Source organism: Lygodium microphyllum, chromosome 30 (genome assembly GCF_053477565.2).
Source record: "Lygodium microphyllum isolate KBCC chromosome 30, Lygodium_microphyllum_v1.1.10, whole genome shotgun sequence".
In the NCBI taxonomy this organism is placed as follows: domain Eukaryota; kingdom Viridiplantae; phylum Streptophyta; class Polypodiopsida; order Schizaeales; family Lygodiaceae; genus Lygodium; species Lygodium microphyllum.
The window spans coordinates 35243989-35270957 of NC_141164.1; the positions used below are offsets into that span (position 1 = coordinate 35243989).

General features: G+C 43.1%; 1 protein-coding gene across 1 annotated transcript; it reads left to right on the forward strand.

The window, feature by feature from the left end:
- The first annotated feature begins 20137 nt into the window (after nucleotides 1-20137).
- Nucleotides 20138-23099, forward strand: LOC148009725 (cytochrome P450 716B2-like). Its single transcript, XM_087673392.1, has 3 exons — nucleotides 20138-21446; nucleotides 22026-22228; nucleotides 22404-23099. The coding sequence occupies exons 1-3, from the start codon at nucleotides 20429-20431 to the stop codon at nucleotides 22734-22736; spliced, it is 1554 nt and encodes a 517-aa protein (XP_087529518.1). The 5' UTR covers nucleotides 20138-20428; the 3' UTR covers nucleotides 22737-23099.
- Nucleotides 23100-26969: the final 3870 nt, after the last annotated feature.

Below are 26969 nucleotides of genomic sequence, written 5' to 3' on the forward strand. Positions count from 1 at the left end.
TGTGCTTGGCGATGTCCTCCTCCAACCTTGGGACATTGCCTCTTGAATGACCGGGCTCGTTGAAGTGGAAACAACGGAGGTTTTGGCCATTGCTTTGAGTAGGGACAAAGTTGTTGACATTATTAGTCCTTGCTTTCTTTCTTTGTCCCTAATTCTGAACTTGAACTCTCTTCATTTGAGGCCTGAATGCTCCTCTATTCAGGTCATTATAAGACCAAGTTTTTTTACCTCTTGGTCTAGCCTACACCTCCTGAATTATAGGGGTAGCTCGAATGAGTGCATCCTGTAGATTCGATGGGCGCATAGATTCGAGACGGATATTCATTAGCGGGTTTAAACCAACACAAAATTTTGACACCTGCTATGTCATGTCCATTTGTGGCGCATACTTAAGAAGTGAGACAAATTTGGAGTAGTATGCGTCAAGAGTGAGTCGCAGTTGTTTTAGCTTGTAGAACTCATTCATTTTCTGCATGCGATATGCAGGTGGTAAGTATCTTTCCTACACGTCTTTCTTCAGTTTCTCCTAGGTAGCGGATCCTTCCGCGTGTTGGTAACTGCGAGGAAGACGAGAGACGAAAGGAAGAGAGGAGAGAAGAGAGATATGAGACATCGGAAGTGCAACCCCAGACGTGTGTCAACTGAGCACACATGATAGGAATATATAGAGGGGACCTGGGGCGCTATATATAGACAGACTATATATAGCTAACACCCCCGCTCAAATAAAGGTCCCTTACTATGGATGTGTAACCTGTCCACTAGTATCATCCAGGACACGTCTTAGTAGTCCATCGAAAAGGATGTCTACAAAACTCCGCCCGGCACTCCCACGGAATGTTACGGGTTTTGCGATCTAGGTCTTCCCGCGTCTGCCACGAAGCGGAAGTATCCTAGCCATTCCCACTTAGGATCGACCGGAATTAGGATTTTCCTAATTGGTCATTAGCTAACAGCAACTAGCGTCAGACCCGAGCGAACTACTTTACGCAGAAACGCCAGGTCCGAAGCGGATTCACGCTGCACTTGGTTCAAGGAGAATGGGAAACGAGAGGGATGAAAAGCTCAACCTCTCCTCCATAAGGCATAGTCCCATTCCGTTCCCCTAAAACAGCGTAAATTGGGTAAGACGTAACTCTAGGTCATCGCTCTCGTTATTCCTTTTGATGATCATCCCGCTGTTCTTCGAGATTTTTGAGAAAAGTTCCCAGCTAACCGGGACCACCCAATCGTAGGACGGACCCATGGTCCATCCTCCGCACTTTCCTCGGTTTGTTTTAGTTATGTAATTATCTAACACATTAATTTGACATATAACAATCAGCTTCTTTAATTAATCCCATTAAGCACTAGTTCCTTTACGTAATCTTATCACGTGACATAGAAAAAAACAATATCAAGCAAGTTATTTTTTTACATTTCATTATTTTATCTTTGAAATACAAAGAGTTACGCCCGTAGGCTTGTCCATAATCTGCCCGAAGGCTATCCAGTAATCCATAGTGATCACTATTCCAAGCTTCTGCCCGTAAACTAGTATACCGGCCTCGAGATCCAATCCCGAGTCACGTTAGCCTCTTGTGCAGGACCCGGAAGGCGAGGGATTTACGGCCAGAGCCCCTCCTGGCACCCAAGCGTCCTCCTGCTCCAAGTAGAACTCAACGGAGAGACCTCTCACGGTGGGTTCGGTCCACATTCCCGGCGCGGTCAACAACCCCCTTGGTTAGGGTTAGGCAGGTAGTTGGGGGTAACTGAACTACCTCTTCCTTCATGCCTTTAACCTGAAGTATAGGTACTCATTTAATTTGTAATTCATAATTTAAACAGAGCCCTAAAATCTCTTGCAAGCACAAACATTTCCATTAATCAACCGTGTTGTTTGGCAAACTGGTAAGGAAGTGTTCATTCCTTTTTGAGTGTATCAGCACTCGTTTCCAAGGTGTCTTGTAAATTGGCAAGATCCTTTACATTCCGGTGTAGGGCGTACCTTATTAACCCAACTTGGTCAACCCTAAAGTTCCTTAGATATGCTAGATTCTGGTTTACAACTTTTCTTTATTTAGAAGGATATGCAAAAATACGTCCTTTTGCAAGATAACTTGCGTAGGGATCTGCCATCCTTGATGAGGGTTTTTACCCTTTCTCCTTGTGAATCAATCACAAGACTAAATGATTTCGTACTTGCTGCGCAAGTCCTGTGATGGAATAATCTGTTTTAGATCCTTTAAGCTGACTATGTCAGGCCTAGGGTTTCTTTTTCTAAGAACCTTAGGGACAAACCCTAGTTCCTTATCTTTACGAATTTATTGTCCCTACAGTAAGGAAAGTAGTCAAGTGCTTAGGGTATGAATGTTTCTATGTTTAGATTGGTTTAGTTATCTTTTGGAAGGTAATATTAATCGTTTTGTCACGGTTTTGCTATCCTTGTGACAATTTACTTTCCAGTCAATACAGTTTAATTTAACTTCCGTTTTCCTTAAAGATGAACTCATGCCAAATAACAACATTTGCCTTGCTAAGATGTGCAATTAGCAAATATAACTTCCTAGTAATTTGAGCATCGAAAGAAACCTTTCATGAATTTAACCATTTACAATGATTCATTGCCAAAGGAATAAGACTAATGGTGCAATAGATAATTTCTACACCTTTAGGATTTAACTAAAATATACTACTATAGTAAATGGATAATCTCGCTCATAATTTATAATGCTTGATGCAACTCGAAGGAAACTAAGTTCTATTCATTATCATTCATTCAAATAAGCTAAACTTCTTTATTACAAATAACTCGGACAAATATATCCTATCCCTAACAATTTCTCTTTGCGTGATCAACTTAAAACCGAATTAAAGCCAAGAAGAAAAACCTGGTTTTGGGGTGCGATATCCACATGGATACCGGGAGATGACCCTCCCGCAGCTACGCCTTGGACTTTCTTAGGAGGCATCGCAATTGTAGTCCTTCAGACGTAGAAGAAGCTTTACACTCCTTTTCGGAATTCCACCATCGCTCCCTTGCACTTCAATACTCTTCTTCTCTTTTTCCGGGTAGGGGAAAAATCCAAAGTCCCAAGGGTATTTTGAAAAGGGCAAGGACGGCTAAGGGGTTTATAAAAACACGGAGGGGAGCCCAAGGAAAGGGAGCCTAAGTGAACTTTGAAATCCCAAGGGAGGGGTAATAATAGGCACAAGTAGGGCCATTGGAGGGTTTTATGACACGGGGGTGAAAGGGGTTTCAAGGAATAAAACACGGGGGGGGTGATCCCGAAGCCAAGGGATAGGGCTTTTAGGGATTATACATGGGTAAAAAAATAAAAATGTAATGAGACCCTTAAGTCCTTCCTGCTCTTGAGGGGAGTGACTCCAACGTGAAGGGAAAGGGGTTTTAGCATGAGGGTGAAAGGGGACTTAAGGGGTTTTTAAAACCTTGCAGGGGGGTTCTAATACCCATGGAAAAGGGGTTTTTGACATGGGGGGGGTGAAAGGGGGCTTAGAAGGATTAAAACCGAGGGGGAAAAAGGGGGGAGAAAGGGGTTTTTAAAGCCCAAGGGAAAAGGGGGCTAAGAAGGCCTAAAACACGGAGGGGGGGGGGGGGGAAAGGGGGGTTTTTACAAAGCTTCAAAAGGAAACTCGAGGGGAAAAAAAAATAGCCTTAAAGGCTATAGAAACGAGGCCTAAGGCCCTTAGGAAAAAAAAAGGGGGGGGAGTAATCCCCAAGCCCGCAAGAAGGGGGGGCTTGGAGGAGACCCTTGGAAGCTTCTTAGAAGCTTCTGGGGGGAGTGTATGGGATTACGTGGTAGAGAGGAGATGCTTGTTACGTGGAGGGGGGAAGAAGAGGATGATGGCCACGTGGGCGGATGGTGAGGACTTTGATGGCGGAAGGAGGTGGAATGGTGGTAGCTGGGCGATGGCGTTTCCTCACTCTTTCCTCCTCCTTCCACACAGGCTACCGTGGGTGCAGCGACTCAACTCTTCCCTCTATCACCCTCTTAGTTTCAACACAGCGTCTCCGTCAGCAGCATGGAGACTTCACTCCTCGCGGCACAACAGGCGGCAGCACTCTCTCCCCTCACGATGCCCAGAGTCCCCAACTGTTCCTTCCAGCTTCGTCCCCCTCGAATTAAATAGGGGAGGGGAGGGGAATCCTCCCTCCCCTGCGTGGCGACTCCATAGCGATCAGAGATGAGGAAGCTCCAACAAGGAGCTTTGCTGGCCATTCTATTTCCCTCCCGCTCCAGCTCGTCAGTCGGCTGGGGGGATAAGGGGGGAAGAAAAAAAATCATTAATCCAATTTCTTTTTTATTTGAGACAGTTCACGCGTGTGTCTCGGAATATTACATTCTCTCCCCCTTGGAGGAATCGAGATGTCCTCATCTCGAGATAAACTAGGGATATTGATGGTTGAGAGAGCTTTCATCTATCCAAGTGGCATCCTCTTCGGGATAATCTTTCCACTGGACGAGGCATTCTCTCAGGGTTCTAGATCTTTACTGTCTCTCCCTAACATCTAAGATTCTATCCAGCCTTAGTTTAAGGACTCCTTGACTAGGCATTACAATTTGTTGGTCATCAAGTACATGATTAGGGTTGGGTTCCTATTTTTTTAAGAGGCTGATATGGAATACATTGTGAACCTTTAGGTTCTCAGGGAGTTGCAATCTATAAGAATTGGGTCCTAGGCATTTGAGGATTTTGTACGGCCCACAATACCTTGGACTTAGTTTCTTGCATTCTCCTAGGGATAGAGAACTCTTTTTAGGGCGTACACGAATGAAGACCATGTCTCCTTCTTCGAAGACTCTATCTTCACGTTTCAAATCTGCGTATGCCTTTTGTCTATCCTTGGCCGCTTGTATGTCTTGTCTTATTGACTTTATTTGATCATCCATGTCTTCCAACATCTGTCTTGACGCTTCAACTCTTAGGGTTGGATCAGAAAAGTTTAGGGGACTTCGACAATCATGACCATACAATGCCTGGAAAGGAGTCATCAGAATGCTCTACTGGTAAGAAGCATTGTAGGCAAATTCAACTAATGGCAAGTATTGAATCCACCTCTACGGCTCTCGATAGCAGTATGCCCTAAGCATATCTTCGATGATTTGATTTACTCGCTCTGTTTGGCCATCCGTTTGGGGATGGTAAGCGGTGCTAAAACAGAGTTGAGTCCTAATAGCTTCAAAGATAGCTTTCCAGAAGTGTGATGTGAAGAGAGAATCTCGATCACTAATGATTCTTCTAGGTAATCCATGTAGCTTGAATATCTCCTTGATAAACAATCTTGCAATGTCAGAGGCTTTATAGTTTGTCTTTACTGGAATCAGGTGTGCAACCTTGGTAAGCATGTCAACTACAACCATAATGGAATTGTATCCTCCTTGGACTTGGGGTAGGCCCACAACAAAATCCATACTGATGAATTCCCATTTCATTTGGGGAATGTCAAGCGGCTGCAGTTTCCCTGGCATCATGACATGTTCGGCTTTGATACGTTGGCAAGACAAACACTCAGTGACATACTTGAGAAAGTCACCTTTAAGCCTCTCCCAATGGTAGCTCTTCCTAACTGCATTGAGAGTTTTAGCATTGCCAGGATGTCCTGCGAAAGGAGAATCATGAGCTTCCCATAATATCTTCTGCTTAAGTGACTGGCTTGCTGGTATACACAGCCTTGTTCTGTAGTAGACAAGTCCATTATCAATGGAAAATTCCTGATACTTAGCTTGCAACTTCTGATTCTGCTCCTTGGTAGATATTTCCTTTATCATTGTTTGGTAGGCCAAATCATGGCATGCTTCCTCTCTAGCTAGTTCAAGTATAGGGTTGTTTGGCATAGATACTTTTGTAGCTAGAGATCTGGCCGTCGATGGATTCTGCAAGATTAGGGAATTTAGGAATGCCTTGCGACTGAGTGCATCGGCAACTACATTCTCCTTCCCTAGTCGGTACTTGATTTCAAAATCATATTCCTCCAATACTTCAATCCACCGACGTTGCCTCATATTGAGCTCGTTCTGGGTAAAAATCCATTTGAGACTCTTATGATCTGTTACTAGAGTAAACTTCTTACCCAACAGGTAGTGTCTCCAAAGCTTTAGAGCATGGATGACAGCTAGTAATTCCAGATCATGCGTGGCATAATTCTTTTCATGACTCTTCAATTTTCTTGAAGAGTATGCTACTGGATGACCTTCCTGCATAAGTACACACCCCAAGGCAAGAATGCAAGCATCAGTTACTACCTCGAACTCCTTATTGAGGTCAGGAAGTTTTAGAATAGGTGTTGATACCAAACTTTGCTTCAATTTGTCGAAGCTATTTTGTTCGGAAGTTGACCATGTAATGGAAGTCTGCTTCTTTAGTAAGTCTGTAAGAGGTGTTGCAATCAAAGCATAGTTTTTTATGAAGACCCTATACCATCCTATCAATCCAAGAAAGCTACGTATCTCTTTGACAAATACTGGTATTGGCCATTCAAGCACATCTCTGACCTTGGTTGGGTCTATTGATATTCCTTCTGATGATACTATGAATCCCAGATATTCAATCTGACGCTTGAAGAATGCACATTTCTTCATTTTTGAATACAGCTTATGAGACCTCATTGTCTCAAGGACAATCCGAAGTTGAGGTTCATGATCTTCTTCCTGTTTAGAATAGAATAAAGTGTCATCGAAGAAGACAAGCACGAAATCATCAAGATATGGTCTAAAGATATCTTGCATTAATCTATTGAAGGTGGCAGGTGCATTTGTAAGCCCGAATGACATAACCAGGAACTCAAAGTGCCTATAACTTGTATTGAAGGTCGTCTTTGGAATATCTTCTTCTTTGATCCTTATCTGATAGTAACCTAACCTGAGATCAATCTTGGAGAAGATCTTTGCACCTTGAAGATGATCAAGAAGCTCATCTATTCTAGGAATAGGATACTTGTTCTTGACTGTTGATTGATTCAACCCCCGGTAATCAATACATAGTCGAAGTGTCCCATCTTTCTTTTTCTGGAATAGTACTGGAGCTTGAATATCTTCTTCCTTGATCCTTATCTGATAGTAACCTAACCTGAGATCAATCTTGGAGAAGATCTTTGTACCTTGAAGATGATCAAGAAGCTCATCTATTCTAGGAATAGGATACTTGTTCTTGACTGTTGATTGATTCAACCCCCGGTAATCAATACATAGTCGAAGTGTCCCATCTTTTTTTTTCTGGAATAGTACTCGAGCTCCCCACGGTGAGTTGCTAGGCCGGATGTAACCCTGATCTAACAGTTGCTTGAGTTGTTCCTTCAACTCAATTGCTTCTGGTATGGACATTCTATAAGGTCTCTTTGCAATTGGTGCAGCTCCAGGCACTAGCCTAATCTCATCATCTAACAGTTGCTTGAGTTGTTCCTTCAACTCAATTGCTTCTGGTATGGACATTCTATAAGGTCTCTTTGCAATTGGTACTGGAGCTCCCCACGGTGAGTTGCTACGACGGATGTAACCCTGATCTAACAGTTGCTTGAGTTGTTCCTTCAACTCAATTGCTTCTGGTATGGACATTCTATAAGGTCTCTTTGCAATTGGTACAGCTCCAGGTACTAGCCTAATCTTATGATCTAATTCTCTTTGAGGCAGAAGTTCAATCAATTCCTCAGGGAATACGTCAGCGTGTTCCTTTAGCCAAGAAGGTCCTTCATGAGACTCTTGCTTCTGATCTAACTTGTTGAGTTTGATCAGGTAAACGGGTAATCCTTTTCTGACTCCTTTTATGATCCGAGATACTTTGGCTAATTGGATTCTTGGCACTCCTGCCTCACCTTGAGTTGTGACAAATTCCCTTTCAGAGTTTCGAAAGGAAACTTGACCCTTTCCACAGTGGATGTGGGCATCGTTGGGCTTAAGCCAATCCATCCCGAGTAATACTCATGGATACCTAAATTCATGACTCTGAATTTGACTGAAGTCTTCTTTCCTCCCAGAAAGAATTCCACCTTAGCAGTTTGCCTAGTACAAGTTACCTCACGACCATTTGGCATCTCCACAAGCAGGGTAGGTGCTTCTACTATGGTTATTCCTAAACTTTTTGCACATGCTGGTGAGATAAAGGAATGTGTACTACCACAATCAATCAAGGTTTTGAAACCTTTATCTTGATAGTCCGACGGTGTTTGAATCACTGAGAACTGGCGATTCGGCCCTTTCTTGTGTAAAGCGGCATGGACTGTCACTTTTTCGAATTCAGCTTCCATAGTCAGATCTTCCTCTTCTTCTTCTTCGCATCTTTGCCTATTGGCAATGCAAGTGGTTCGTCCTCTTCCACGGGTAATGGCTCCTTGACCGCGGCCTGCGCCTTGGAAAGGCGTTTGACGATGTCCTCCGCTGAGCTTGGGACATTGCCTCTTGAAGTGACCGGGTTTGTTGCAGTGGAAACAACGGAGGTTTTGGCCATTACTTTGAGTAGGAACAAAGTTGTTGACGTTATTTGTCCTTGCTTTCTTCCTTTATCCCTGATTATGACCTTGAACTCTCTTCATTTGAGGTCTGAATGCTCCTCTATTCGGGTCACTATAGGACCAAGTTTTGTTACCCCTTGGTCTAGCTTGCACCTCCTGAATTATAGGCGCCGCTTGAATGAGTGCATCCTGAATATCTGATGGACGCATAGATTTGAGACGGGTATTTATGGGTGGATTTAAGCCCGCACAAAATTTGGACACCTGTTGCATCATGTCCATTTGTGGCGCATACTTTAAAAGTGAGACGAATTTAGAGTAGTATGCGTCAAGAGTGAGTCCTAGCTGTTTTAGCTCGTATAACTCATTCATTTTGTGCGTACGATATGCAGGTGGCAAATATCTTCCCTGCACGGCTTTCTTCAACTTCTCCCAGGTGACGGACCCCTCTAAAGTCCCTTGATCCCTGCACCATTGCTTCCACCAAAGTCTGGCTTCGCCGGTGAGCTTTAACTTAGCGAGCATGGCCTGATTGGTAGGTGCAGTACCAGCTGCTTCAAAGTAATCCTCCATGGATTCAATCCAAATTTCAGCATCAGCCTGGACGAATCTACCTCTCCCGTCAAACTCGGGTGGCTTTATCTACTTGAGGAGGAACTTCTTCTCTTGGGTCATAGCAGTACTTGATGTAGGAGGCGAATTTGGAACTTGTACTTGGGGTTGTGCCTGGTTAAAAGTTTTCTTAATGTTATTATATGATAATCGACGTTAGCTTATCTTTCATTTTTAGTTCAACTATCTCGAAAACAATGTAGCTACTTAACTTTTTAACAACTCTTATGCACAGCCAGATATTGATAAAAAGAAGTCTTTATTTGTATTTACATGGGCATAGTCTTTTTGAATACAACGTTTCGTGTGATGATAGGCCAATCATTACATTCAATTTGGGGCGAACAATGTTGTATTGAATTTGTCTACAGGAATTATGTAATAGTAGGGTTTTGGGTCATGGATCTTTAGGAATCGATAATTCATTGGAAGTTCAGGATACCCTTTCCGTTGGAATCTATACTTCTCATGGCGGCCCAACACTTTAATCCTGTCAGCTAGGATTACACGGGTTACTTCCTCATATACATATGAGTTCATTTCAACCCTCCGACCTTGAATATGTAAAGTTGAATTTACGTGAGCTTCCACAAAAATGAACAGCTTCACGACTTTCAAGTCTTCCAACCACTTGATCCTCTTTAGGTTGGTCTGTAGATAAGCAAACCGGTAGGCGGCTATATAGTAGATTCCTGAAGGCCCTGTCCATCTTCATTCTATGTATAAAGGTGATGGATTATAAATCTGTTCTAGGATGTTCATCATCCCAATTCTTTGTCTATAAAGCGGAGAATGCATTGCAGTCATAAACATGACCCGAAATACCAAAAACTTGTTCCCAGCATTGAAGGTGAGAAAATGTTTGGACAGCAACAATTTCTTTACTTCATTTTATTGAGATCTCATAAAAACAATTCCGTTGCTCTGATACCAACTGTAACGTGTCCACTAGTATCATCCAGGACACGTCTTAGCAGTCCATCAGAAAGGATGTCTAGAAAACTCCGCCCGGCACTCCCATGGAATGTTACGGGTTTTGCAATCTAGGTCTTCCCGCGTCTGCCATGTAGCGGAAGTATCCTGGCCGTTCCCACTTAGGATCGACCGGAATTAGGGTTTTCCTGATTGGTCATTAGCTAACAGCAACTAGCGTCAGGCCCGAGCAAACTACTTTACGCAGAAACGCCAGGTTCGAAGCAGATTCATGTTGCACTTGGTTCAAGGAGAATGGGAAACAAGAGGGATGCAAAGCTCAACCTCTCTGCCATAAGGCATAGTCCCATTCCGTTCCCCTAAAACAGCGTAAATCGGGTAAGACGTAACTCTAGGTCATCGCTCTCCTTATTCGTTTTGATGATCATCCCGCTGTTCTTCGAGATTTTTGAGAAAAGTTCTCGGCTAACCGGGACCACCCAACCGTAGGACGGACCCATGGTCCATCCTCCGCACTTTCCTCGGTTTGTTTTAGTTATGTAATTATCTAACACATTAACTTGACATATAACAATCAGCTTCTTTAATTAATCCCATTAAGCACTAGTTCCTTCACGTAATCTTATCACGTGACATAGAAAAAAACAATATTAAGCAAGTTCTTTTTTTACATTTCATTATTTTATCTTTAAAATACAAAGAGTTCCGCCCGTAGGCTTGTCCATAATCTGCCCGAAGGCTATCCAGTAATCCATCGTGATCACTATTCCAAGCTTCTGCCCGTAAACTAGTATGCGGGCCTCGAGATCCAATCCCGAGTCATGTTAGCCTCTTGTGCAAGACCCGGAAGGTGAGGGATTTACGGCCAGAGCCCCCCTTGGCACCCAAGCGTCCTCCTGCTCCAAGTAGAACTCAACGGAGAGACCTCTCGCGGCGGGTTCGGTCCACGTTCTCGGCGTGGTCAACAACCCCCTTGGTTAGGGTTAGGCAGGTAGTCGGGGGTAACTGAACTGCCTCTTCCTTCCGGCCTTTAACCTGAAGTATAGATACTCATTTAATTTGTAATTCATAATTCAAACAGAGCCCTAAAATCTCTTGCAAGCACAAACATTTCCATTAATCAACCGTGTTGTTTGGCAAACTGCTAAGGAAGTGTTCTTTCCTTTTTGAGTGTATCAGAACTCGTTCCCAAGGTGTCTTGTAAATTGGCAAGATCCTTTACATTCCGGTGTAGGGCGTACCTCATTAACCCAACTTGGTCAGCCCTAAAGTTCCTTAGATATGCTAGTTTCCGGTTTACAACTTTTCCTTATTTAAAAGGATATCCAAAAATACGTCCTTTTGCAAGATAACTTGTGTAGGGATCTGCCATCCTTGATGAGGGTTTTTACCCTTCCTCCTTGTGAATCAATCACAAGACTAAATGATTTCATACTTGCTGCGCAAGTCTTGCGATGGAATAATCTGTTTTAGATCCTTTAAGCTGACTATGTCAAGCCTAGGGTTTCTTTTTTTAAGAACCTTAGGGACAAACCCTAGTTCCTTATCTTTACAAATTTATTGTCTCTACAGTAAGGAAAGGTTTTTTACAACCCGGATTACTACCACAAAATTTTGGCCAAAGCCCCTATCAAGAGCCTACCATATCACACTGGGTTTACTCTTAGTTAAGTGCTTAGGGTATGAATGTTTCTATGTTTAGATTGGTTTAGTTATCTTTTGGAAGGTAATATTAATCGTCTTGTCACGGTTTTGCTATCCTTGTGACAATCTACTTTCCAGTCAATACAGTTTAATTTAACTTATGTTTTCCTTAAAGATGAACTCATGCCAAATAACAACATTTACCTTGCTAAGATGTGCAATTAGCAAATATAACTTCCTAGTAATTTGAGCATCGAAAGAAACCTTTCATGAATTTAACCATTTACAATGATTCATTGCCAAAGGAATAAGACTAATGGTGCAAGATATAATTTCTACACCTTTAGGATTTAACTAAAATATACTACTATAGTAAATGGATAAGCTCGCTCGTAATTTATAATGGTTGACGCAACTCGAAGGAAACTAAGTTCTATTCATTATCATTCATTCAAATAAGCTAAAATTCTTTATTACAAATAACTCGGACAAATATATCCTATCCCTAACAATTTCTCTTTGCATGATCAACTTAAAACCGAATTAAAGCCAAGAAGAAAAACCTGGTTTTGGGGTGCGATATCCACATGGATACCGGGAGATGACCCTCCCGCGGCTACGCCTTGGACTTTCTTAGGAGGCATCACAATTGCAGTCCTTCAGACGTAGAAGAAGCTTTATACTCCTTTTCGGAATTCCACGGTCGCTCCCTTGCACTTCAATACTCTTCTTCTCTTTTTCCGGGTAGGGGAAAAATCCAAAGTCCCAAGGGTATTTTGAAAAGGGCAAGGACGGCTAAGGGGTTTATAAAAACACGGAGGGGAGCCCAAGGAAAGGGAGCCTAAGTGAACTTTAAAATCCCAAGGGAGGGGTAATAATAGGCACAAGTAGGGCCATTGGAGGGTTTTATGACACGGGGGTGAAAGGGGTTTCAAGGAATAAAACACGGGGGAGGGGGGGGTGATCCCGAAGCCAAGGGATAGGCCTTTTAGGGATTATACATGGTTTTTTTTTTTTTAAAGTAATGAGACCCTTAAGTCCTTCCTGCTCTTGAGGGGAGTGACTCCAACGTGAAGGGAAAGGGGTTTTAGCATGAGGGTGAAAGGGGACTTAAGGGGTTTTTAAAACCCCGCAGGGGGGTTCTAATACCCATGGAAAATGGGTTTTTGACATGGGGGGGGGGTGAAAGGGGCCTTAGAAGGATTAAAATCAGGGGGGAAAAGGGGGGGGAAAGGGGTTTTTAAAGCCCAAGGGAAAAGGGGGCTAAGAAGGCCTAAAACACGGAAGGGGGGGGGGGGGGAAGGGGGGTTTTTACAAAGCTTCAAAAGGAAACTCCAGGGGAAAAAAAAACAGCCTTAAAGGCTATAGAAACGAGGCCTAAGGCCCTTAGGAAGAAAAAAAGGGGGGAAAGTAATCCCCAAGCCCACAGGAAGGGGGGCTTGGAGGAGACCCTTGGAAGCTTCTAAGAAGCTTCTTAGAAGCTTCTAGGGGGAGTGTATGGGATTATGTGGCAGAGAGGAGATGCTTGTTACGTGGAGGGGGAAAGAAGAGGATGATGGCAACGTGGGCAGATGGTGAGGAGTTTGATGGCGGAAGGAGGTGGAATGGTGGCAGCTAGGCGACGGCGTTTCGTCACTCTTTCCTCCTCCTTCCACAGAGGCTACCGTGGGTGCAGCGACTCAACTCTTCCCTCTCTCACCCTCTCAGTTTCAACACAGCGTCTCCGTCAGCAGCATGGAGACTTCACTCCTCGCAGCACAGCAAGCGGCAGCACTCTCTCCCCTCACGATGCCCAGCATCCCCGACTGTTCCTTCCAGCTTCGTCCCCCTCGAATTAAATAGGGGAGGGGAGGGGAATCCTCCCTCCCCTGCGTGGTGACTCCATAGCGATCAAAGATGAGGAAGCTCCAGCAAGGAGCTTTGTTGGCCATTCTATTTCCCTCCCCCTCCAGCTCGTCAGTCGGCTGGGGGGATAAGGGGGAAAAAAATATATTTCATTAATCCAATTTCTTTTTTATTTGAGACAGTTCACGCATGTGTCTCGGAATATTAGAGGATGAAAAAACCCTTGGGGGCTCAAGGGAAAAACCTACAGCTCTATATAGGCCTACCACTATATTAATATTCAAAATATAAAATTACAAAGTTGAACCTACAAGAGCCTATTCATAGGCATCAAAGGAGCTACATCACTCGTGAATTACAACATCAACAGAGAAGGAGCTATATCGCTTAGGAGCTACATCACTCCTGAATTACAACAGCCTATTCATAGGCATCAAAAGAGCTTTATCACTCCTAAATATGCAACATGTAAAATAAGGATAAGTGACATCACTGCAAAAGATAAAATCTCAAAGAAATTCCTTCAACTGAACTGGGGATGTAAGCAGTATATCTGTCACATCAAAACTTAAAGAAAAACATTACAGTGACATTAGAACAACACAAGGTCTATAGAGACGGTTCGCGACGCCGCTCTATAGACAACATAACACATGTGGGGCCCCATGAATAGAATATAAATAAAACAATTTGTCATCAACTGAAATATAGACGGTCATCAGCTGGAAATAATATAAACGAAATAATGTGTCATCAGCTGGAATAGACCCCCATCAGTTGGAAAGAATATAAACGAAACAATGTATCATCAGCTAGAATATAGATGCTCAAAGTAATGTTGATGTTGAAATGTAGAGAGAGCTGCCGTTGCCCGTTATTACAAGCCGATTAATTTTTGAACCGCTGAAGTAAGCAGCTTAGCGCTAATCATCATCATGTGTCGTCTTGTAAAGAAGGATTGCTCTAGAAACACTTCGTAAAGTAGGAATGCTTATAAAACTTGAAGTCGATGCAACACCTTTTTAGTGATCGAGCGATGATAACCTTGTTTAAAAGCTTGTACTCTAACAATTATAGCACCAGCTTTGCTAACTTGCTGAGGTCGACGACAAATTAGGCATAACGACTTTCTCCTGTCCAGACGTTGACGACAAATTAGGCGCATCGACTTTTTCATGTCCAGACGCCACAAAACCTTAGACGAGACAAAGATAAGAACGCAGATATGGAAGCAAATAAATGATGAGGACGAAGAAGATGCAAAAAATGCAGACACTTCAAGATTGTAGGCCATGGCTGGAGCAACGACGATGCCGTTGGGCCCCAAACTGTGACTTCTTGTTGTAAGGACGGTCCATGTTACGTTCGAGGACCGATATTTTGATATCGTGAGTGTAGCCTTCATCTTCCGATTTCACAAGGCACTTAACCAATGCTTTGTAAAGAACAGTTGTGACGATCCTGACATGTCAAACTGTCTACCTAAACGAGCGAGCAAACGCCCCAGGGATAGAGAGCTGTGGTCTGAGAGGATATATTCTGATTCATCCGTTCTTCTCCTTCAATGAGGGAAGCCCTTCTCCCCCTCCGGCACTCCTGTCGCCTTGGCTCAGGCCGCTCGCCGTGGCAATTCAAGTCTATGCTTCCCTGCTCCAAGCTCCGGCACGTAGACCCCTGCGCATATCGGCTACATACGTAAAGCACCGGCCCGCAGACCCCTGCGCATATCGGCGACATACGGAACCGATAACCCTAATCGCCGTAACTACAGTAGCAACTAGAACAGCAGCTTCTACTACGACAACATCGAGGTCGACCTAGACCCCGAGAAGATACTAAAGCCAGGCGATCCAGGGACCGTCCAGGCCACAATCCGGAAGGCGATGCCAGTAGGATACTGGGTCACCATGCCTAGTTGGCAGAGAAGCCTATCTCCCGGCGCGCAGGATCTAGGATTTCTTGGCAGCCTCGAGAAGCTCTGGAAGATCTTCCAACCAGGACAAGAGGTCACCGTCCGCGTCGTGACCCGGGGTGGCTCTAACCTCCATCCACATCATGACCCGGGGTGGCTTTGGTCGTGAGGTGCTCTCTTCTAAGAAACCAGACCTTAATAGGCTTGATCCATCGCCAAAGCCGTTGCGAAAGGAGTTCGAAGGGGGGAGGCAGCACAGGCCTTCCAGATATTTTTGCCAGGCCAAGGTGCATTGTATGACGTTAAGGGGGCGAGGCTTCTCTCACTCTGTCTCTCGCTTGTTCTCTGCATCGATCCGTGCTGTCTGAAGAGCATGAGGGTGAGGAAAAATAGATGTAGAGTGTGTGAGTGTGAGGGTATTACAGAGCGCAGGGAAAAACAAACATGAAGGTCTTCGATGCCAACAACATGTATCTAGCGTAAACACTAATGCTGGAAAGCTCTTTTTAATGTTGTAGAACCTCGCTCTGATACCATGTTGGTAACTGTGAGGAAGACGAGAGACGAAAGGAAGAGAGGAGAGAAGAGAGATATGAGACATTAGAAGTGGAACCCCAGAAGTGTGTCAACTGAGCACACATGATAGGAATATATAGAGGGGACCTAGGGCGCTATATATAGACAGACTATATATAGGTAACACTGCGATCCCTTGATCTCTGCACCATTGCTTCCACCAAAGCTTGGCTTCGCCGCCGTTGAGCTTCAGCTTAGCGAGCATAGCCTGGTTGGCAGGTGCAGTACCAGTTGCTTCAAAGTAATCCTCCATGGATTCAATCCAAATTTCAGCATCTGCTTGGACAGACCTGCCTCTCCCGTCGAATTCAGGCGGCTTAATCTGCTTGAGAAGAAACTTCTTCTCCTGGATTACAACAGTACTTGAAGTAGGAGGTGAACTGGGATTCTATACTTGGGGTTGTGCCTGGATAGAGGTTTCTTAACGTTATTACACAATAAACGTTGTGATTTATATTTCATTTCCAATTCAGCTATCAACCAAGAATCCTAACCTCTTAACTTTTTATCAATTCTCATCGACAAAAAAAATATTGATAAAAAGAAGTATTATTGTTTTTATATGGGCATAGCCCTTTCATAATACAACATTTCTTACGATGATAGGGCAACTGTTTACATTTAGTTTGGGGAGAATAGTATTGTGTTACACCACATGGCAAGCAAATCTAAATAGATACATTGGATTTTCACTTGAGATATTCAGTGGCTCAACACATTGTGCGCTATATGGGTGATATGATACAAGAGTTTCATATATCATAGCCAATTGGTGTCAAAATCCAAATGGATACATAGGATCAACAAATCAAAGGATTTTTGAACCTCAACTTCTAGCAGATCCATGTTATCTAGCACAAAGAAATCACTCACCACAACAAAATAGTTGATCAAGAGTTTTATGCTTGATCTAAACCTTGTATAATACCTACATGTCAAAAAAACATAACACTTCAATAGCAATCAAAATAACTCATTATTCATGATTTCTTACAACATAAAACTGAGAATTTGCTTATAAGGTAGAATATCTACACTACTCTCTTGATTTCAGTAACAATAATAGATTTGAAACTTACGATCATCAAAACTAATTAAAATCATAAATATGAGAAAATTGTGACTAAATTGATGATTTGATGAACCCTTTTTATTAAAAAAATATCTAGATAATTGCATGAATAAGAGTAATACAAAATTGTATGAAATTATCTATAAGCTGATCTACTGAAGATAAGATTGAATCGTTGCTCATCAAAACCTAGAGCTATAGAATCTCTACTCTACCTTGTGTTTATTGATGTAACATCAATCGATCCAAAAGTTAGAAGTAGCATCAAACTCTACTATAAAGATAGTAGAAAAGGAAAAACATAGAGAGGAAGAAAGAGAGTGTATGTGAGTGAGTGGAAGAGAGAAAGCAATCAATATCTATCCAAACTTGTCCAAATTGATATTTGAGAAAGAAAATCGCACTATAAAAATAATAGAAAAAAGAAAAACATAGAGAGAGAAAAAGAGATCCCATCAATGAAAAACAAGAGAGAGAGAGAGAGAGAGAGAGAGAGAGAGAGAGAGAGAGATGAGCACTTGTGCCTCCTAGCCAAAACAACCTAAGTAACAAAATAACAACAATAATAAGAAACATTATCAAACCCTACCAAAAAAATAGCAAACAAGAGAAAACACAAAGAGAGATGGGCATTTGTATTTTTCCCAAATTCAGAAGCTGCAAAAATAAGAAGTAAGTGAAGAGATAAATAAAACACTAAAAAGTAGTTACTCTCACAAGAGAGCTTCAATGGAGATGAAAATTCCCTAGAATGGAGAGGAGAAGGAAAGCAGTCTACTACTAAACTTTTGGGTCAAATTGATTTCATGAGAGAAAAAAAAAAGAATTGAAAATTTTTCAAAAAAGGGGGATAAATATAAGGTTAGAGAAACTCAAATTTTGTGTATTATTTATTCACCCCTTTTTAAAATCCCCCACTACCTCTTTTTAAATAAAAAACCAAAGATTTGGAGAGAGAAGATTCACCCTCCATGGATGTCAACATCTAGCCTTCCTCCTATTGGACAATCCAAAAGGCTCACATCTTAAACTATATTATTTTTATGGGCCCATTTTTAAATCTAAATTGTTTCTAATGAGAAATCAAATGCTCCACCAACCCAAGCACACTAAGAGCATCCACATCATGATCCTCTAACTCCATAGCAAGTGGACAAGTAAAAACCATCGACAACTTTTCAAAGAGATCTCAATTCTGAAGTCTCACAATCCTCAAGGAAAACTCCCAAATCCATGAGCAATCTCCATACTTCCACATACATACTCATAGTTGTGTTGGGCCTTTGATACAAGCCTATATAATCTCTCTCATACTCTATTAACTCCACAAAATTTGTTGCCTTCTTTAGAACAACACCAGTTCAACTTCAACTTCTCACAATTCACTACCTTGGCCTGTAATCATACTTAGTACCTCCACCACAGTGTTTATAGTCTTGTCTTCAACATTGATACCACCTAGTTGAGCCTAGCTTTCTCACCTCTTCCACAATTGAAAGAGCATGCTATAGTCATTGCCTTCCAATCCACTTGATCACTTTTACTTTCTAGCTGTATTGTTGACATCATTACTATCTCAAAAACGATCATATTTCTCTCTTTATTTTCCTTGTTTAAAGCAAGCTAACAAGTAGCTACTTTTCCACTACCTTGTTTAGTACGTTCTTTAAATGGTGCTAATTTTACATTGCACTCTCATGTTAACATCCCACCATGTCATCAAATCTACCTCAATCCAAGGTATATGATATGCTTGCCACAATGGAATACTACCATAGGAATCCATCATATTTAAAAGAGTGGGCTACCACTAGGTCATCAAGCTTTCTAACATGATTTAAACTAGCCCCATAGGCATGACGTCTGATCTTCTACGCTATCACATACAACTCGTGATGATATGCCTACTTCCACTACCAATATAGAAAATCTCAAACATTTGCACCAACCATGGCCTTCGCATTCAGTCAAAACCCTAGAACACCTCTAATAATAGATACCCATAGCTCCAAGTCAAACCTTACTAGTCATGGAAGACAACTATGGAAGTCTCCTAGAAAAAAGTTCCTTTACTAGTAAGGTTCATTCGAGCATGAGAGCCCATTAGCTATGTACCACATGTGGCAATGTTTTCATTCTTACTAATATTTGGAATGTTCATTTTTAATAGTCTAATGAATTTAGATTGAGGGTTTAAAGGTCATGTAAATGAATATGGGGCTTATTACTTTGTAAGATAATAGGACATGTGAGCAAGTATTACTAGATTAAACATATTGCTTGCATTCACTTGCACATCATTTTAGAGTTGATGGAAAGGATTGCTGAGTCATCAATTTGTTTACCATGAGACCATGATATCAAATAGGCCAGCCACCATTGTCATGCTGAAAAGATTTAAAAAAGCAGGGCTATTACAATTGTAGCCCTCAAGTTGACAAAATGCTAGCTATCAAAGTAGAGGAGAGCCCTAGGGGCTTGAACATAGTACATGAAATTGACAAGAAGTTCATTGCAAAAGTAGAGTAGAACATGTGGTCGTAGGGCTCCCTTGAGGCTTGAACACAGCACCTTTGTGCACACGGAGTGTAGCTGTAATAGCGTGCCATTTCACATGCTTGGTGACATTGTATCGTTTGCCTTTCATGGGGAAGGAACGTCAATCTAAGAATCACATTCCCCTCGTAAGGTTTAGTTCACAAGTGATAAGTGATTGACGATTGGTTGTCAATACGCCAAGTAGAAACAAGGCTTATCTTCGAAGGTGTCTTTGTCCTTAGGAAGGGTCAAAATAAATTATCCGTGAAAATAGAGTCAACTCAATGGGAAGAGAGTAATGAGTCGTGAGTCGTGACCTTCTTCAAGTTTCAAAATCCACAATAACGTTCATGTTACATAACACTATCCAAGACGAGAGTAGTTATTGCAATTTGCTACATGTCTTTCACATGTAGAAGAACCTTTGGATTGGAAGACTCATCTGTGCACGGCGCACGCCCAGCTGGCATAATCTACCAACTTGCGGTTTGATAATGCTGACCGTGTTTAAGTCAGTCAATGAGGTGCTCTCAGTAATTATGCCAGTTGACCTGTGCCTCCCATTATAAGGGAAGTGTCAGTCGAGGGTTCTCAACTCTCAAGGAGGAGAGGACGCAGCAACTAGAAGACGCTTCCTGAGCAGGCGAAAGAGGAGAAGAATAAGAAGAGAGACCGGTATTGCAAGGTCAGTGAGAAGCTGTCGATTGGCGAACAAGGTCATTATACTAGAACCACTAGAACAAGGAGAAGAAGAAGAAACTCACTAGGACCGGTAGAGCAAGAAGGCGAATAAGCTCACTAGCTGAAGGAGGAGAAGCACAAGCAGCTGAGCAGAAGGAGAAAAAGAAGGATGTCTAGGATGGATATAGGCAAAGCCGACTTCGCACTGCTGGCGGTTCTCCTGATCGTAAGCTTGGTGATGGTGTATCTGCAACAGTTGGTCGTGCTATTGAGGAGGCGGCGAGCCCTAATGCCGCCGGGGTCGTCGGGCCTGCCTCTGATAGGGGAGACGATCGACTTCATGAAGCTCATGAAGGCGAATCGGACCCAGGACTTCATCACGACCCGGAAGGCCAGGCACGGCGGTGCGCCGGTGATCCGGACGTCTCTCTTCCTGCAGCCCACGGTGGTCTTCGCCGGCGCCGACGCCTGCCGCTTCGTGTTCGCCAACGAGGGCAAGCTGGTGCGCGACGCATGGCCGGCCCCCATCCAGAAGCTCCTCGGCGGGACCAGCCTGGTGGCCCAGACAGGCGCGCAGCACCGCCGCCTGCGCCGCCTTGTAGGAACGTGCCTCTCCCCGCAGGCCCTACGGCGTGGGGCCGTGGCACAGGCCGACCTCCTCACACGGCGCCACGTGGATCGCCACTTCCGCGGGAGCGCACGTGTCGAGTCCTTATACCATGTAATCAAGACGCACATGCTCGACGTGGCCTGCGTGCTTCTGTTCGGCAAGCAGGAAGACCCGCGCTCGACCGCCCGCATCGGGCAGCTCTTCAAGGCCTTTGTCGCGGGATTCATGACGCTGCCCGTGTACGTGCCCGGGGCGGCCTACTACGAAGGATTCGTGGCGCGCCGGGAGCTCGCGAGGCTGTCCTTGGCCATGGTGCAGGAGGAGAGGCGGCGCGGATCTGCGACGCCTGGCCGGGGCGATGGCGAGGACGGCGGGGATCGATCCGCGGTCGGGAGTAGTCTGGTGTCCGTCCTGGTGGCCGCCCGGGACGAGGACGGCGAGCCCCTCAGCGATGAAGAGCTGATCGATAACCTTATCACTTTGCTGTTCGCCGGCCATGACACGACCACTGCCACCCTGACTATGACGTGCGCTTTCATCTCCCGGCACCCCGACGTCTACGAAGAGGTCCTGCAAGGTATTATAAAACGACAGACGGAGAGACACACACACACTCTCTCTCTCTCTCTCTCTCTCTCTTCTCTGACGCGATGCGTTGAACCGTAGGGTTGGCCACCAGCTACTAGATAGTCCAACTCGACTACGGTTGCGCGCCAGCTACTAGATAGTCCAACTCGATCGAAAGCTGCATCTAGATGCCTGTAGGTATCCGAAGGATCCCTCGTGTAGACAGCACCTTCGTACAGGAACTGCATAAGTGCATAGCCTCTCACACTCTATCGCGACCATAAAAAAAGCTTCTCTTAGTACCTCATACAGTTCTGTCTGTATCTGGAATCTGGATTCTGCTACACCTTGACAGACCACCACGTGGCACGTATTTCTATGGTTTTAATTTTTTTTTTCTGATTCAACAGTTAGAGGACATAACGTCGGTAGCGATATAATGTTTTTTATTTTCTCTGACATATAATGTTTCAACTTTGAAGCATAGCGACATTCCTAACGATGCGTAATTGAACCGATTTGACCGGGTTGTGGAAAGGCGTAATTGAATATGATTTCAATGCCTGTAACATGTTTATGCTTGCGGCAGAGCATGTGACTATCCGCAACGCGAAGGTTAAAGACCAGGAATCCGATTCATACGAGCTCACATGGGAGGATATACAGAACATGAAGTACACGTGGCGAGTGGTGCAGGAGAGCCTGCGGATGCAGCCGATGATCCCTTGGGGCTACAAGGAGGCCATTCAGGACTTCCAGTATCAAGGCTTCTTGATACCGCGCGGCTGGAAGGTATATGGTAATTAATCTCCATAGGATTAATGAATAATCGTAGTTTTGTGCATGGATGCATGGATTGTTTGTTACTTCAGAATAAACTTCATGATTATGGGATGATGTCTACTGCGATAGTCCTTTTATGATTTGTTCTAAAGGATCATAACCCATTGTTTCTATTGACGTATAGATCCTACTGAACCTAGCCGACTGTAACATGGACCCTAAATACTTCCCGGATCCGCACGTGTTCAATCCGTCGCGCTTCGAAGGCAAGCTGGAGCCTTACACGTACCTGCCGTTTAACGGGGGAGGCCACACGTGCATGGGTATCGACTTTGCTCGTGTGACCATGCTGACCTACTTGCACCGCCTGGTTCTGTCATGCAAATGGACGTTGGCCAACCCCAAGGAGCCCATCTCCATGAATCCCACCCCCATGCCCCTTCATGGCTACCCCCTCATTCTCACCCCTGTCCACCTCCCATCGACCGTCGCCGCTGCCATTCCAACTAAATATTAGTGTCAATGCATTCCTTTTCTTGCATTACTCATATTTATGCTCATTTTCTTCACTCTTATCCTAGCGCTTTGGATGACTTATACAAACCTAATTGGAGCTTCTCTATAAGGAGGAGAGTTCTCTAGCCTACTTGGAACTATTCAACAACGTGATCCATATTGAATATCATAGATCATACCAAGTGTCTCATCTTCTCTATATAAGGTGTTCTCTAGCCTACTTGGAGCCACTCAAAAGCATGACTTGTTGCAGTTCCTTTTGTTTGGCTCATTTGCCTCATCCCAAATTCACTTTGCAACCACTTTTCTGCCCTTCATAAAATTATTATTGTAGCATTTATTAACATGTGTATATACATGCAAGCTGCATTTTCTTGATGTTGCATCATTGAATAATTTTTTGCATATTCATGTAACAATGTTAACTATTCAAGGATTGATACAACATGTGATCTATAGATAAGTAATCTCCATGCCCAAGAAAGTCATGTATGGTCTACATCTAGATTCCTCACATAGCACAAGAAGAGTACCACACAAATTGGGTGCAATCATACCCCTATGAATTGAGAGGCCTATCCCTAATGTTGTAACGAAAGAGGTTGAGAGGAGAGATGAGACTAAGCATAATAAAGAGAAAGAGAGGAAGAAGAGGAGAGAGAAAGATTAAGAGGAGAGAGAGAAAGATAGGGAGAAGAGAAAGAATGCCAAGAATAGGAGAGAGAAGGCAGAGGAAGACATGAAAGCTGAAGGAGAAGGTGAAAAGTTAGTTCTTTATTAAGTCTGCATGCCATAAACTACATCTCTTATACCTTATATAGCCTAGAACACCATATTAGAGAATTTGAGAACCTCCCAAGTCCCACCTTCAAATAAGGGGTAAAGATTTGGCCATATGGCTAAATCTTAACCCATGTTTCAAAGTGGAACTTGGAAAGGCAACCTATATAGTAATTAGTACTACAACAAAAAGGCCTCATAGACGCACTTTTAAACACAATTTTTGAATATAGAGAAAATCTTATAGGTGCATCTATCCGCCCGTCTATTTGCGCGTCTACCATGTCACGTCTATAATCGCATGTATGAACGAATTTACACGCAAAAATAGAAGCGCGATAGACGGACATATAGACATGTGAATACAAGCGCATAATAAACCAAAATTGCTATTTATTTAATTCATTTTGTGCGTCTATTAGCGCGTCTATTTGGCAGTTAGATGGGCATATAGACACGCTTATAGACGTGCTTTTACAAGCACCCGTAGATGCGAATGGAAAACAAGAAATCTCATTTTGTTTAAAAATATATTTAATTTCTTTTTAAAATTTGAATTATCTAGCGCGTGTACTCTGCATTGTAGATGCGCTTATAAACGCGCATTTTCTGCAATTTAGACGCGCGAATAAACGCGCAAAACAGAATTGGAAAAAAAAAACTAAAGAGCATTTTTTTTTCCCCCTCCCATACATCAGATTGTGCATTTGGGAAAAAGACAATGGATCTAAAAGCACGAGAATTGAAAATAAAAGTCATGTATTCATTATAGATTAAAAGCATTTACATGGAAAGTTTAAGTGCTTGCGACCTAAAGCGTGGCTGCAAGCAGTAGGCTCAAAGATGGATCATACATATACAAGAAAACAAGGCCATAGAGGAGGTATGGTGCTTCTCTACGAATCTGAAGAAGAAACATCTTCGCTAGTACCACCATGGCTACTAGCGTCGCTATCCCCCTCCTCGCTATGCTCCACATCTGGATTCGCCTACACACACAAAAGATCAAGGTTGCTTACGTAGACATGGTGGAGAAAAAGTTATAATTAGCTATACTTTTAATAGAAAAGTAAGAAAAACATACCTCCTCTGGCTGTCGAATCCTCATAGCCCGGTTGTATTGGTCCTCAGTGATGAGACCCTCCTCATAGAAGTGAAGCCATGTGGTTGCGCGGTTATGGCCTCGATGGTAACCTACCCCTCTAGGAGTAGGTATCCTACCAATGATAGTAGTCTACAAAACAATTATGATATATACAAGCAATTATGAGACACAATATATTAGAACAAATTATATAAATAATTGAAAGAAATATAAATTTTAAAAAACTAGAAATCAAAATATACTTACAAACTCTGCCTCCCACGACTCTCTACCACCTCATCCGTAATGCGACGATCCCATGGTTTCCATTTGGATCTGTCGCGCCTCTGCGTGCTGGCGACTCTTCACTTTCTCTGCTGCTTTCTTCTTGGCTTTCTTCCACTCTATGCAGTGGCATATAGGTGGTTGGCTATAGGCTCCACACCCCTCCTCCTGCCTCCGTAGTGAGTCCCTGGTGCGTGTCATGAGGTGGGATTTTTTGTTGTGAAGCAAATCCCTCACTTTTGTGCATCCCCAATCATCCGAGAATCCCTGACCCTCAGGATTTGGGTACCTCCTATGGACTGCCCTCAACACCTCCTACCACAAGCCACTTTTCTGATTTTTGAAGGCAATGAAACAATCTTTATACGTCGCATACACGACGCTCCTCATGTACGCCATTACATCCCTTCCTTCATCATCATGGAAGATGCCACCAGTATCTGTAACTCTATAGTACTGGCGTACAAGCTCCTCTACATGATCTACTAGTCGCTCGCCACCTCCTAGGCAACCCCCACACAAGCCTCGTACCTGCATATGGAGTACCTGCATGTGGAGTACCTGCAATTGGAGTTTGGAAAGTAGTGCTAGGCAAAGACGTCAGAGGCTATCCAGACATGACACTGAACACCTCGTCCGCTGTGGGAGAGTGGCCAAGGTGTCTGGTCATCTCTCCCATGAAGTCTTTCCTACTAGGAAAACCTCCAAAAAATGCATTGAGCCCCTTGCCAAACGAGGCCAATGTATCATTCATGCGATCCAAATCCGGGTCATTGCTAGATGAACTAGGATACGACATCTGCAAAAAAAACACATGAAAAAGATAAATTTGTTTGCATACAAAAAATCATATATTACCTACACAAGAAAAATATAAATTTGTTTGCATACAAAAAATCATATATTACCTATATTTTCAAAGAGCTTTCTTTAGACATTGAGCATAAAACTTAAGTGCTAATGCTTCTCATAAACAAGAAAACTGATAAACACAAATATGGGATTGGTAACATTCATCATTGCAAAAATATATTGTTTTTTATCAGAGTTAGGAGAGCTGCCGCGTGTATAACCGCGTCTCAATTGCAGGTTAGATGCGCTCTCAGACGTGCTCCTAAAGTCAACCCTCTGTTCAGCGCGTCTACATTCGCATCTGAGATGCAGTATAGACGCGCTGTCAGACGCATATACCAGGTCAATCTGCGTGCGTGTGTATCATCGCATGTAGACTGCAGAGCACACACGCCAGTATACGTGCTCTAAGACACGTCCTCAGACGCAATGAGAGGAAACATTTTTTTGTATCTACACTGAAATGTAGACGCGCTAGCAGACGCACTCAGTCGGCTGATTTTAGTCCGACGACCGCCATTGATGATTTACAAAATGCAATACATAATGGAATCAGAAATCCTAATACACAGACAGAGCAGAGAAAGAAAGAGAGAGACAAAGAGAGAGAGAGACAGAGACAGAGAGAGAGAGACTCACCTTGGGTGTTTGGTGTGGTGGGTGGTGGCGCTTCTTCCTTCTCCTTCTTCCTCTCCTTGGTAAGTTACCCTCCCTTGATGCTTGCTTGCTGCTTCTTCTTGTTCTCCTCTCTCTTCTTCTCTCTTTCTTCCTCTCCTTGGCTTTCCTTTTTCCCTTCTTGTGTGTTTGAAATGAAAGAAGAGGTGAGTCATGAGGAGGTGAGGCATGAAGAGACTGCATGTCGGCTAAACTCAAGCTTCAGAACCGCAAAAAATGCAGGAAAGGAAAGGCGCAGTTTAAAAAGAAATGATTTAAGTATGGTTTGAATTTTGACGTGTGCGTCTATTTTGGTGTGTATATGCGCGTCTATTGTTCATGTAGACACGAGTATAGATGCGAACATAGATGCGCAAATAGATGCTAATATAGACGCTTTATCATAATTTTTTATTTTTAAGATAAGTTTTGATAGTGAATTCTTATCATAAGTTTTAATGTATTTATGATGATTTTTTTGTATTTAAAATTGAGATCTTAGAATATTTAATACACTAGCTTTAAGTTTTTATGTAAACATATGAATGATAAATATTTTTATGTTGTCATGAATTAGGT

Bases quoted from the DNA above. Each gene is read 5' to 3' on its own strand.
- LOC148009725 (XM_087673392.1), top strand. From the start codon at position 20,429: ATGTCTAGGATGGATATAGGCAAAGCCGACTTCGCACTGCTGGCGGTT. The intron at 21,447-22,025 runs GTATTATAAAAC...TGCTTGCGGCAG, and splicing joins CTACGAAGAGGTCCTGCAAG to AGCATGTGACTATCCGCAAC. The intron at 22,229-22,403 runs GTATATGGTAAT...ATTGACGTATAG, and splicing joins TGATACCGCGCGGCTGGAAG to ATCCTACTGAACCTAGCCGA.